This window comes from Peromyscus maniculatus, chromosome 16 (assembly GCF_049852395.1).
Source record: "Peromyscus maniculatus bairdii isolate BWxNUB_F1_BW_parent chromosome 16, HU_Pman_BW_mat_3.1, whole genome shotgun sequence".
Taxonomy (NCBI): domain Eukaryota; kingdom Metazoa; phylum Chordata; class Mammalia; order Rodentia; family Cricetidae; genus Peromyscus; species Peromyscus maniculatus.
Window position 1 is genome coordinate 39,350,607 of NC_134867.1, and position 13,342 is coordinate 39,363,948.

At 35.9% G+C, this 13,342-nt stretch overlaps 1 protein-coding gene across 14 annotated transcripts in view; it reads right to left on the reverse strand.

Annotated features, from left to right (window-relative positions):
• The window catches only part of Bclaf1 (BCL2 associated transcription factor 1), a 34,876-nt gene that overhangs the window by 5,271 nt on the left and 16,263 nt on the right, over positions 1 to 13,342 (reverse strand). For 8 of the 14 annotated variants that reach the window (XM_076552652.1, XM_076552658.1, XM_076552654.1 and 5 more), the window contains 6 exons: positions 13,066 to 13,235; positions 10,713 to 10,818; positions 9,683 to 9,767; positions 6,557 to 6,732; positions 5,210 to 5,390; positions 4,168 to 4,314 (listed from right to left, as the gene is read on the reverse strand). In XM_076552652.1, coding sequence (XP_076408767.1) covers positions 4,168 to 4,314; positions 5,210 to 5,390; positions 6,557 to 6,732; positions 9,683 to 9,767; positions 10,713 to 10,818; positions 13,066 to 13,235 — 865 coding nt within the window. Of the gene's footprint in view, positions 1 to 4,167; positions 4,315 to 5,209; positions 5,391 to 6,259; positions 6,423 to 6,556; positions 6,733 to 9,682; positions 9,768 to 10,712; positions 10,819 to 13,065; positions 13,236 to 13,342 lie in introns of all 14 variants that reach the window. The other 6 variants (XM_076552661.1, XM_076552662.1, XM_076552664.1 and 3 more) reach the window with 3 other exon arrangements.

A 13,342-nucleotide genomic window follows, 5' to 3' on the forward strand; every position in this document is an offset into this window, starting at 1 on the left:
CAACGGTCAAACTTCTGAGTAACTTTATCACTCTTCATCTATAATACAGAATAGTCTCAACTCAGAAAGATTTTTTAAACTTTAAATGTTTTTCATGTCTGACAGTAGGGTCACTATGTAACCCATGTTGGCCCCATATTTGTGTCTACCCTTCTGCCTGAATGCTGCGATTGCAGGTATGCACTACCATGCCAGCTTCAATGTTACTAAGCATTAAAATTCTACTGGGTTAAACTTTCTACACTGGTATATTATTGTTAAAGAACCCAAAGAAATGTCTAATTTTAAACCTCATCTTTTTTTAACTGTTATTTTTGCTGGTCTATCTATTTTTAATACAGTCTAAAGTCAATGTACATAAAATGGAAAATATCTGAAATTAAAACACTCTAGTGAGCCAGGTGGTGGTGACGTATGCCTTTAATCCTAGTACTCAGGAGGCAGAGGCAGGTGGATCTCTATGAGTTCAAGGCCAAACCTGGTCTACAGAGAATGTTTCAAGACGGCCAGAGCAACATAGAGAAACCCTGTCTCAGGAAAAAAAAAAAAAAAAAAAAAAAAGAGAGAAAGAGAGAGGGAGGGAGGGAGGGAGAGGGGAGAGAAAGGAAGGAAGGAAGGCAGGCAGGCAGAAAGAAAGAAAAGAAAGAGAGAATGAGAAAGGAAGGAAGGAAGGAAGGAAGGAAGGAAGGAAGGAAGGAAGGAAGGAAGGAAGGAAGGAAGGAAGGAAGGAAGGAAGGAAGGAAAGAAAGAAAGAAAGAAAGAAAGAAAGAAAGAAAGAAAGAAAGAAAGAAAGAAAGAAAGAAAGAAAGAAAGAAAGAAAGAAAGAAAGAAAGAAAGAAAGAAAGAAAGAAAGAAAGAAAGATAGATAGATAGATTCTGGTAAAACCAAGCTGCCATTTCAATTGCTCTAAGTAGCAAAATAACTTTAACCATCAGTCTGTGATATTTGTATACATCTATTATACAGATAAAAACTTACAACCCAGAACAGAGCAGTAGTGGTGCATACCTGTAATCCTAGAACTCCAGAGGCAGAGGCAGGCAGATCTGAGGCCAGCCTGGTCTACAAAGCAAGTTCTTGAACATCCAGGGCTACACAGAGAAACCCTGCCTCCAAAACAAAAACAAAAAATTAAAATGATAGCCCACAACAGCAACAAATTATCATCATTTAAGTAACTAATTTTTTTTTTTTGTTGTTGCTTGTTTTTTTTCGATACAGGGTTTCTCTGTGTAGTCTTAGCTGTCCTGGAACTTGCTCTGTTGACCAGGCTGTGCACAAACTCACGAGATCCACTTGCTTCTGCCTCCCAGAGTACTGGGATTATAAGCGTGCACCACCACACCCATCAAGTAACTAAATTCTTAAAATAACACACTAATAAAATTACTGCATATTGTAAGACAATCTAAAATGCCTATGTCCAAATGAGACAGCAGATTCTGAGAAGCAAAAGAAAGTCTGGTCTAAATTCCATCTTTTGGTTGAGTACAGCGTCCCAAGCCTGTAATGCCAGAACTCAGGAATAAGCACAGTAAAATCAGGAAGTCATCATCCAGTATATACCAAGCAGGTTTGAGACCATGTCTCAAAAATAGTTTTTGAAACTGTTAAAGGGTATAATAGTATGCCACATACACTCCTTTATTCCCAGCAGTCAGGAAGCAGAGGCAGAGAGATTTCTGTAAGTCTGAAGCCAGCCTAGTCTATATAGAGAAACCCTATCTTGAAGAAAAGTAAAAAGACCTAATGGTTACATATTTACTAGTTAGTGCTTATTCTCTCTTAACTTTCTGATCTCTCAAACTTGAACTACTTTTGTCTGGCATTTTTTATTATTCCTCATCTGATCTTTTAACAACATGTAGCCTATGTGATCTTATCCCATCTTTAATGGTGACTGTCCTATGATGGTTCTTGGATTTTGATGTCTCTAAATCTTCATTAACAACTTTCCACTGGATTTACTCTTGCTTTCTCCCGATCACTTCCAATTCAACACAGATAGGGAGAATTTAATTTTCCTGAAAACAGTGTCTTTCCTCTAGGTTTTCAGTTACACTACACCTGATCAAATTATTTCCAAGTTCCCATTAAAGTCAGGGGTGGTGGGCCACAACTGTAACCCTGGCCAGCATTTAGGAAGCTAAGGCAGGAGGAGGCCAAATCAAGTATGAAGCCAGTCAAAGCTCCACAGCAAGAGAAACCTTGCAGAAAATGCTTTAAAATCCTCTTTCAAATGCAGACCCCCTTGGTTCAGGCACCTGCTATCTCCCTCTTCAATTGCTTTTATTACTAAAATATTATGGACTACCACAATCCTTGTTTGTTTGGGTTTGTTTTGTTTTGTCTTCAGGATAGGGCTTCTCTGTACTATAGCCCTGGCTGTCCTGGAACTCAGAGATAGATTCTCTGCCTCCTAGTGATGGGATTAAAGGCATGTGCCAACATTGCTAGCCCAACCACAATTCTGATTCCTGGGTTTTCTCAATTTTCCCAAACCTATTTATACCAAAAACCTAACCACTCTGACCCTTCTAGTTTGCTCAGTCTACCTGGCCATCTTTCCATCAGGACTCAAGACAACTTCTCTATAACTCTCCTAATCAGCTCAGTGGTAAAGTCACAAGAACTCAGTTTGTCTCACTTACTAGTCCTGAAGCCCCAAACTAGGATTTTAAACTAGCTGCCTTTTAAGAAAACTAAAATAAAAGAGTAATTTATAAGTTCTATATTTTTCTTAGAAGATCACAATACTTAATGTTAAAACATTTTTTAGCCAAGTGTGGTGGCATATGCTTTAATCCTAGCTCTCGGAAGGCAGAGACAGGTGGATCTCACTGAGTTTGAAGCCAGCCTGGTCTACACAGTGAGTTCCAAGACAGCCAGGGCTATGTTAGAAAGACCCTGTCTCAAAAAAATAAACAAAAAAATGTATTTGTGGGTATGTGCACATGACCCCACAGGTACCCACAGAAGAGGCTATAAAAGGGTATCAGATAGCAAGATATGTTTATTGAGAATTCAACTTTGGTCCGCTGTAGGAGCAGCAAGTGCTCATAGCCACTGAGTCGTCTACCCAGCCATTTATGATCAAAATCCAATGTAAATGAGTCTTCTTCTAAACCAATTCATCAATAACTGAATCACACACCTATTATTTCCAGATTGCTATCTCAAGTTAGTAGTTTCTCAGTAGAGAACACAAACTGAATGACTGTTCCTGAAGTCTAAAAGTTTACAGAACTTTTCCAAATTTGGGGTCACTGATGTAAACGGGAAAGTAGAAATCCATTTAGAAGAGGTGTACTGTAATTTTCCAAACAGATTCACTTCAGAATACAGATTTGGCCTCTAATTAGGCAAATCTGCTATGGACACTCATATCTGATCGCCCTCTCAGCCCATTACTATTTCCTTACTTGCTTTCAATTTTCGAAACCAGCCCCAAAACAAGACTTCCCTGAAAATCTATGACAAAAACTAATACTTCTGGTAAATTGTGGTTCCTTAGCATCATCATCTTTCTCTATAATACAGAACAGACAACCCTTTCTTTCCCCATGCCAAACTCAACACAATTACCATCCTATCTATAGATCCTTCGAGACCAATAACCTCCTATGTTAGCCTTGGAAAACTATTTGGACAGGAAAAGCATGTCCACCACAAGCAAGGATCAAAGCCAGCAAATCTAGCAATTATATTTTTCAAAAATTGTTTTTCCTATTATCCCAAATTTTGAAAACCTTGAGATTCTTCATTACAAGAATCGTGAAAAACATTACTTTTCTTGTCTTTAAAGTTATGATGGAAAATACAATTTAATTAAGAGGTTTCTACACTTAGAACTGTCTTAAGACAGATATGAAAGAATTAACTACAGTATGTTTTTTCTCTAAATGCGACAATCAAATCAGGCATATTTTTATTTCACCTTCATCGGCCTACTGTATGTGATGTTAAGCCAAGCATATAATCAGAACTAAAGGGACCCACATCTGACTCAAAGCTTCAAACAATTTAAGTAATGGTATTAGGAGAAAAAAATGTTCGCCCACATTACAGTGAAATCTCATAATGGTGAATATCTGCACTGAAATGTATTCACCTAGGATGTTTTGAAAATAAACGCAAACCAAATAAAACAGATTTCTAACACCCACCAAGAAGTACTTCTTGCTCTTTGGGGTATATTCTGGATCCCATTCCTCTTCCTTCGGTCTCTTTTGAAAAGTAGTATTTGAGTTGTTTGGACCAGTATTTGTCCCAGCAAAAACTCCTCTGGCTCTTCCTCTGCCTCTAATTCGAAACTGATTAACATTAACAAAGCTGTTTAGTAATGCAATCAAAGGTATTTAGTTACATGCAAACTCTAGATTTTACTGCAGTAACAAAAGCAAAATGTATGTGTGCATGTGTGTCTGTCCGCCTGTCTGTCTTCACAGCCACTGAGGATGAAAAGGGTAGCCATTTTATATCATACCATAGGCCTACTGGAAGTTGAATAGATTAAGAAAAATAATATATTGAAGTATAAGATGTACTTTCATGACCTGGAACTAGTATTTTTAAACTATGATATAGTTAGGTCCCCCCTTTTCACTAGCTAAAAGTTATCTAGTTCCTTTGAATTATATCACCAGAACCCCAGTTGTTTAACCACATCTGTTACCCTATAAGAAATGTCTTCCTTTCCCTCAATGACCTAGTGACTGTCACAATATCCAACTAGATAAAGCTAAAGATAAAAGTATGGATGAGAGAAAATACACGACCTTTAAGCCTGTAAGTTACAGTAACTTTGTAAAACATGGAGATAATGCATGCTATGTAGAATTAGGAAAAGTGTAACTGGTACACAAATAAGCAAGGACCTGAATAGGCAAAAATGAAAACTAATAATACAGAGATGAGTAAATTTTAATGTTCTTAAAATAGGTTTTTTCAAACTGGTGATTTAATAAGTGAACTTTTTAAACTGTTACTGATCTGGAAAAAAAAAGTATCTTTATATAGATGCTTCAAGATCTCAAAATGGCATTTCAGAATGAAGATAGTATTTCAAATACCATTTCATTTCTCAAGACTGATTCTGATTCTGACTTTGGATAAGAGGGCTAATAATCTACAGGATATATTTGATTTCCCTTGTCACAGTTCTCCAAGGAAAAGCCTCCTGAATGAGCAAAGACAACTATGACTTACAAAGGTTCCTCGAGGTCTGCTAACTCCTGCAAATCCCGAGTAGTCTTTCATCTCATGGTGAGTTTTAAACTCTTCTTCTCTTTCTTTCTTACTCTCTTTTTCTTCTCGAGAGCTGGGTGAGGAAGGGGATGCTGAAGAGGATGATGATCGAGAATGGTCTTGCTCTCTACCTTTATGTTTGCTGAAAAATAAAGAAAAAAATGTGCTTTTTTTTTAAAAGATAAAGAATTCTTTAGAATCTTATGAGGAATGCTTTTAAGTTTAAAAAAAAAAAACCTATCCCCTTTAAATTATTACACAAGTAAAATGGGGTATAAACTCTGACAGTCTATTTCCAATCTTCTTCAATGATTGTTTCACATAATTAACAAACACACTAGAGCCTACCAGCTAGAAACTGGTAGTTTGCAAACGTCAATGACGCTCAGTTCTTCATTACATTAACTTGTAATCTTTTGTTATTTTAATAAAGGAAAGGAAAGAGTGGGTTTCTGTTGTTTGTTGCAGTGCTGGGGATTGAACCCATGGCCTGACACATGCTAGCTAGGGAAGCACTCTACAACTAAACTATAACCCAGACCGAAAATGCTCTCGAGTCCAAGTTTTAAATGACTGCAGTTTATATACACCCTGAGTAAGAACAGTTTGTACGGTTTGGGCCATAACATCATGATAGAAATAAAAGGCACATGACATTACAAATAACAATCATAAATTTAAAAACACAAGTAAAATCCACCATTTACCTAATGAACATCAAGAAAAACAATTATCTATAATACATTGTATTCCTACATTTGACTCTATGATGATCCAATTTACATGATTCTAATGCAACACCCAAAAAGGTCATACCTGCAGTAACTCTTACCACTGCTACTAGTATCCACGGATTATAATTTTCAAAGACTAATGCACAACCCTATTTCCTAGTTTTTCCTCCCCCCATCTCTCCCATGTTAAACCACTAGATATCACTTTAACAGTCTTGTACTCTGGGTGTTATGAGTTGAAAAAGTGCGGAATCAAGCATAACGAACCAGTTCTTACACAAACTGTTTCTAGAAATGCACTGCATTGAAGTCCAACCTCCTGATGTAGCCTGGATAATAGGACACATTAATTTGTCATTTTTTTTTTCAGTGTTAGCTTGCTATTCCAAAGTTTTTGTCCTCATCCACCATAAGCCGTGTAAAAGACAAATACATTTTTGCTGTAAAACAAATAATTTTAATTGTTTAAATTTAAACATTCGATTACATAGTCAAAATTGAAAGCAATTAAGCTGACAATTATTAAAGGCTAATTAGAAGCTAAACCCTAAGTCAAGACAATTTTAACAATTACCTGTCGTCTTTGTAAGATTTGTATTCCTTGTAATCTTTTGGAGGTTTTTCTTGCTTTCTTGATCCACTAGATTCTCTGGAGCCCTTGGAATCACCCCGTTCTTTACTTCTTTCTTTACGGCGACGGTCAATGTCATGCCGAAGATCAGCTGAATCACACCTTAATTTTTTATCTCCCTGTGGAAAACACATATAAAATACAGAATTCAGGGTGGAAACAGAAATGCAAATATACATGCAGCATGACACGATTCTACTGCATTTTAGTATCAAAAACCAATGCATCATTTACAATCATCATCCTTGGAATTTTTTTAAAAATACCTATTTTTACTGAGCATTTATGTATATACACTAGAATTAAAAGTTACTAAAATCCTTAGATTTGTGGTATTTATTCGAAGCAATCTATAATAATCTTCCAACAACAAAGTGATACATCCTTCTACTCAGAGAATCATGATTAATGCTCATTCTTCCAAATAGCTTTTAGGAAATAGTTGAACAGTGTTAAAAGTTATCATCTATAGTTGCAATGTGGCTTTCAGTCTATGATCTTGAGATCTTGAAGACAGGGGTCTCATTAACCAAGCCTCATTATCATCAAGCTCTTCCCAGATAAGTTGATAAACCCAAGAAAAATACTTCAAAATTAGGGATTCTGTAGTTTTCATGACATGCAAGTGGAATTCAATTAAGAAACTGAGGTTGAACAAAGATCAAACAAAGTCAAACAGATATTATTGGCAATCCTGTACTCAGTGTATCTTGGGCCATATACTGCCCTTTCTCAATTCAGGTATTGCAACAGACATTAGTTTAACTGGGTCACAGTTCACCTCCTCCTTGTTCCATTGCTTTTTCAAATACTATATAATTTAGGAGTTGAAAAGAGGCATCTAGGAATGAAGAGAAATTATACATCAGTAAGATGCTAAGCAATGTGGACATCCTTGACATTATTCAACAATGAGAAGTATTTATTCCGGGAAGTCTAACTGTAATAATCATAAGCATGAACAAACCTGAAATATATATATGTATATATGTATGCATTTCTCAATGTGATAAGTACTATCACCAATTTGTTCCTAGACTAATAAATCTACTTATAAGCAAAGCTTTCTTATTCACCTGGGTATTACTAACTCCACAAGAAACAAGATAACCTAAGGGAAACTACTTTGTAAAGTTTGCTAAGCATCTAATTTCTTATTAACATGTTATTCATTAAATTAAGACAGAAAGATGGAAAAGCCCTAGTATCATGTCCTCCTAGTCACCTACCACTTCTCTTTCAGACCCAACTTTAGTCTGAGTACTAAGAGGAGAAAAATACTGTCAGAGGACAAAGACAGAGTGAACTGTTGGGGAAATTAACACAATTAACACTTACTGAACCTAAAGTATTAAGGTCAAAATGTCTTTAAAAAGTATTAAACTGGTTCATTCTTCAGTCCATTTTTCCAAAGCTGTTATCTCCTGTGCTTATCACCTTATCCCTGAATCTAGAGTTCAAAATCAATTCAGTCAGTATCACACCTACTGAAAAATCTGTATACTGGAAATGTCAGTAAGTTCCTACCAATAGAAGTACAAACAATCCAAGACAGCCCAATTACTCCACAAATCCACAAAACAGACATACTATTTTAATTAGGAAAGTCAAGGTTTAAGACACTATTTTCCAACCAAAAAAAAAAAAAAAGCTGGGTGGTGGTGGCATACACTTTTAATCCCAGCACTCAGGGGCAGAGGCAAGTGGATCTCTTGAGTTCAAGGCCAGTCTGGACTAAAGAGAAAGTTCCAGGACAGGTTCCAAAGCTACATAGAGAAACCCTGTCTAGAAAAACAAACGAACAAAAAGTTATTTTCCAAGCCAGGAAGTGGTGGCGCACACCTTTAATCCCAGCACTTGGGAGGCAGAGGCAGGTGGATCTCAGTGAGTTCAAGGCCAGCCTGGTTCACAAAGTGAGACCCAGGACAGCCAAGACTGTTGTTACACAGAGAAACCCTGTCTCAAAAAATAAAGAACAAAGTTATTTTCCAAACTCTTAGCATTTTCAAATAGAACTGATCCCTTGCTACCTCTCCTGCGTATTCCACTACTAAACATTTCAGAGACAGTCGTATGAACTAGTGTGCCTAATAAACGTCAGTTCTCATCCTCGGAACCCACGGTGACTGCACTGCACTCTCACCAAGCCCTGGCTTCCTCACCGTACCTCTAGGATCTATACAGGTACTTTTCAAGTTTCAAAGCCAAATTCCTAAGTAGTCCAATAGAAACAAAAGTTCACTTAGCAAATCCATTTTTAGAATGCCTACTTCTTTTCTTTCTCATGACGTAGCCACAGCCGGCACTGAACTTATATGTAGCTCAGAGAGGCCTGGAATTCAGAAATCCACCTGCCCCTGCCTCCTGGGTACAAGGAATAAAGTTGTATCCAGCCTAAAGTGCCTATTTCTTTCTTTTTTTTTAAACTGGAAATATCTTTTTCATACAATATATTCTGATTATGGCTTCCCCTCCCTCTACTCTCCCAGTTCTTCCCCACCTCCCCTCCATCTGGATCCACCCCCTTTCTGTTTCATGTTCGACACATGAATCAGGCATCTGTTAAGACGGAAGATAAAAACAAAAACAAAACAAACTGAATTAGGACCAAAAAACCAGAAAGAGCCCAAGGGAAAAAAAAATGCCTATTTCTTAAATCACATAAAAACCGTGCACTAGTCGGGTGGGACGGTACACATGGGCAATCTAAATGCTCAGGAAGCTGAGGCAGGTGCATTGCAGTGAGTTCAAGGACAGCCTGAGTTGTCAAAACTTGCTACCCTCAAAAGGCCTAACAGCATTAGGGTAACGTCTTTGAAGAAACAGAAATACAATTAACTTTAAGGTACACTCAAATTCTGACTCATTGATCTCACCTTAAAACCTCATAAAAACCACAATATAATTTATATCACAATGTTTATAAACTTTACTCACCAGTCCCTATTCTTAGGGCTGACATTATCATTGATAAGCATTTTCAAAAAGTATTCTTGGTTTAAATTAAAATCCCATAAATATAATGCATTTACAAATTATAAAAAGATAAGATACTTTAAAAAAACATACCTTCTGATTTTCTTCTTTAAAAACTCTCTCCTCCCCTGCTAAACGGGTATGCTTCCTCAGAGCACTTGGAGAGATGTCAATCCTCCTTAGTATAAAAGAAAATGTATTTTAAGTTTTAAAATTTACTTTCTGATTCAAAAGGAACAGTTCTACCCATTGTTGGAGGGTACTAGACAATTATGCCTCTCCTAGAGAAAGCAATTTGTCACTTTAAGTCTATTGATTTAATTCCTAAAACAAAAAATTAAATTTATATATATTAAAAATTAATGAAAAACTAGATATGGTGGTAAATGCCTCTAATCCACAGGTTGAGACAAAAAAGATTCTTTTGAGTTTGAGGCCCACATACATCACATGAGTATGTGGCCAGGCAAAGCTACACAGCAAAATCCTGCCTCAAACACAAAACAAACCAATTAAAATGTAGATTTTTATATATAAATGATAGCAGGCCTTTTAAGCATTGTTATATTTAAACCACAAAAAAAGGAAAAATATTCTGATTATTTTAAATAATCATGCAATTATAACACATTAGTATATTCAATATTAATATTGCTATTAACATTCTAATAAATTACTGGTTTCTAAGAGTTCTTATAATTTCATGTATTTGGTTCAATTTTTTTGTGATTCTGAACCTTTCTGTTTTAAACTCTTATTAGTTAAAAACTTCTCAATGCTTCTTTAGCAGCCATCAGCCACCAAAATACTTCAGCAACTGAGCAGCAGCAAGTTAGAGACTTTTTTACCACTATCCTGTAAAGTAATCTGTAGATGAAATACTGATGTCTAACATGACTAACTTGTTCCCAATGCAACAAAGTGCCAGAACCCATACTGAACACAACTGGCAGACAATAATATTCATGCTTTTCATTATAAACTCTTCTGCTTCTCAATTTTTACCTCACACAGACTCAGCAAATTCGAGGGTTCCTTTAGGCATTCACTCCCCAGCCCCGGGCCCCCAACCTACAGCTGTTTCAACCCTCTAGTGATTTATGCAGGTTCGTACTGGACACACCTGTGGATCTCAGGACTCTTCTGCCGGCTACCATGCTCTTCAGTAGCTTTCTGGTATGAAGTGAACCGCTCGTTTAGGGTCACTGCAGGTGACTTGAAGTATTGCTCTGTTGATTTAGGAGAAACACTGCCGAATTAGGAATCTTAATTTTAAGAAGGGATTTTCATTTGTGATAGAAGGGCATGGAGCAGGTGAAAGAAAATAAAAATACTCAAGAAAGCTAGCAGAAGAGAATCAAGTGTTTAAAATAAAAACTCCTGCTCTTTGTTACTTCCTTTGTACCTCAACACATGATTTCAAAGGTCCTCACAGGTCCCTGTCAATACTAAATACAACCCCAAGACAATTAATAGATTAATCAAGACTTTAACTCCATGCTGATAAACTATTTCCTCAAACAGAACAAAAAACCATAATAGGTGGTATGTCCTTAAACCTGCCAATTAAACAAAGTTGTCTCTTCAACTAATCATTTGCAGAAAGCAAAAATAAAAGAAAACAGTATCAATAGTTTGAGTAAACTAGTAAAATTATTTTAACTATGATGACGTATCAACAGAAATGGCTTTACAAAAAAAGTGAATATTGCCATTCAATTGGGAAAAAAACTTTGAAATTGATTTACATTCACTAATTCCTCCAAAAAAAAATCTGGCATCTTGGCAAACCTGACAACACATAGGATACTGTATCTTTCTTTAAGCAATTTTTAAATGAGTAATAACAATACTGATTAGTTTCTACACCAGTTGAAGATACACTGTAAATGTAAAAGAGAGACATATAGAGTCATGAACTATGAAATGTTACATTATGAAGCAAGCTATCTGCTTAACAGGTCAACATACATCTGTGTCAACTTACCGCCCAATATCCAGCACATGTCTCATAACCAATCATTACAACTTGAAACGGCCACTACAAGGGTAGTGCCTCAATCATAATTCCATGAAACCCAGGAATTTGAGCTAGCAACTCAGTTTTTATGCCATTTTTGCCAGGAAGACAGAAGATTCAACTTTGCCTGTATCTTTCAACAGCTATTTTACTTTGAAACATGGATTTTGCCATTTCAAAACATATTCCAGGACCTAGTTACAATGAAAAAGAAAACATCACTGGGCATTTTCAGCTCTATATAAAGTAAGAGCTGTTCAGATCGGTTGCACAACACCAATTATGAAACATAACTACAGATCCTCTAAAAAAAAGAAAAGGAAAAAGGAAAAAAATGTATCAAAATCTGATCTCAAAATTCAACAAAGTGTGGAGACAGGTCAAAAAAAATGTTGAAAAAAAGAAAAAATGTTAATGCTTCCTAATTTTATGTGCCACAATACTATAGTCATAAAGGTCATACTATGGTTCACAAGCTTATCTACAGCCGAACAGCAAGATTCTCTTGTTACCATGCTGACTATAGCCAAAAAGAAGTCATTAACTATTACTCAATATAAGGAATGTGAGTGACGAATTTCAGCTATTGTGAGTTGTTCATGCGACCAACTTTACAAAAAAAGAGAGAGAGAGAGAGAGCAAGACCAACAGCCATCAAGTTTCCTGGAAAAGAACCTGCTAAACACAAAATAACCAAAGCAAAACTTACCTAATTGACCCTACACAAAATTGTACCCTAACACCTTTGAAATTATTAGTAGCTTTTAAACTAAAACTACATATTGGTGAAAATATGAATTCATGACTTCAGCTACAACGAACCCTTTTATTTTTTTAAAACCTAAAGAAATATCTAATTACTCTATCTAATTCGCCATTACTCATATAATCACTAACACAGTTGTAAATTTCTTAAGCTTTTACTGCTTTAAGAATTCTTGACTATTTTAAATAATAAACCAAGAGAACTGAAGTATTAAATTAAGTAGCACAAATTCAGCAACTATTTTTCCAATGCCTCAGATTTCTATAAACTGATTACAAATTCTCGGGAAAATAATAGTAACAATACTGCCTAAAGTTGTTATAAACTTATGCATTATGTGTCACCAAGTCATAGGCATACAATGACAGTTCATCTTTAAACAGTCTTAGTCTTCACTTGATATGCAGTATGACATATTTAAATTTTCAGCATTAAACAAACCTGTATTCTACTTTGACATGATACAGATTATTGTGTTTTAACTTCAGCCATTTGATCATCTTATATTCATTAGTCTCAATGCTAACAACACTGGTATCTGCTCTACAAAGTATTTCCCAAACATTTAATATTTAATAGTACTGATATATCATACCTGCTAGCTCAATTAACACAGCTATTATTCAACTTAACTCTTTATTTTGCATGCAAGAAAAGTTCACTTCATGAACCTAAATATATTAAGCATACCTTTAACATGATGAACCAAGGATACAATGTGTTGTATAAATGACTCTGAAGTGCTTTTGCTGGCCTGAGGCAACTTAATGTGGTCAAAGATGGATCGGAATTCTTGCTCCTTCTTGACAGAATGGACAAGCGTACTAGCAAGTAGCCTGTCTTTAGTCAAGGATGCTGGCCTAGAATACATCAAAAACAAACACACATACACACACACAAAATACAGCATTGGTTGAATGTGTCAATTCCATGTTCAGAACAATAACTTTACCCTTAACTACCGCTC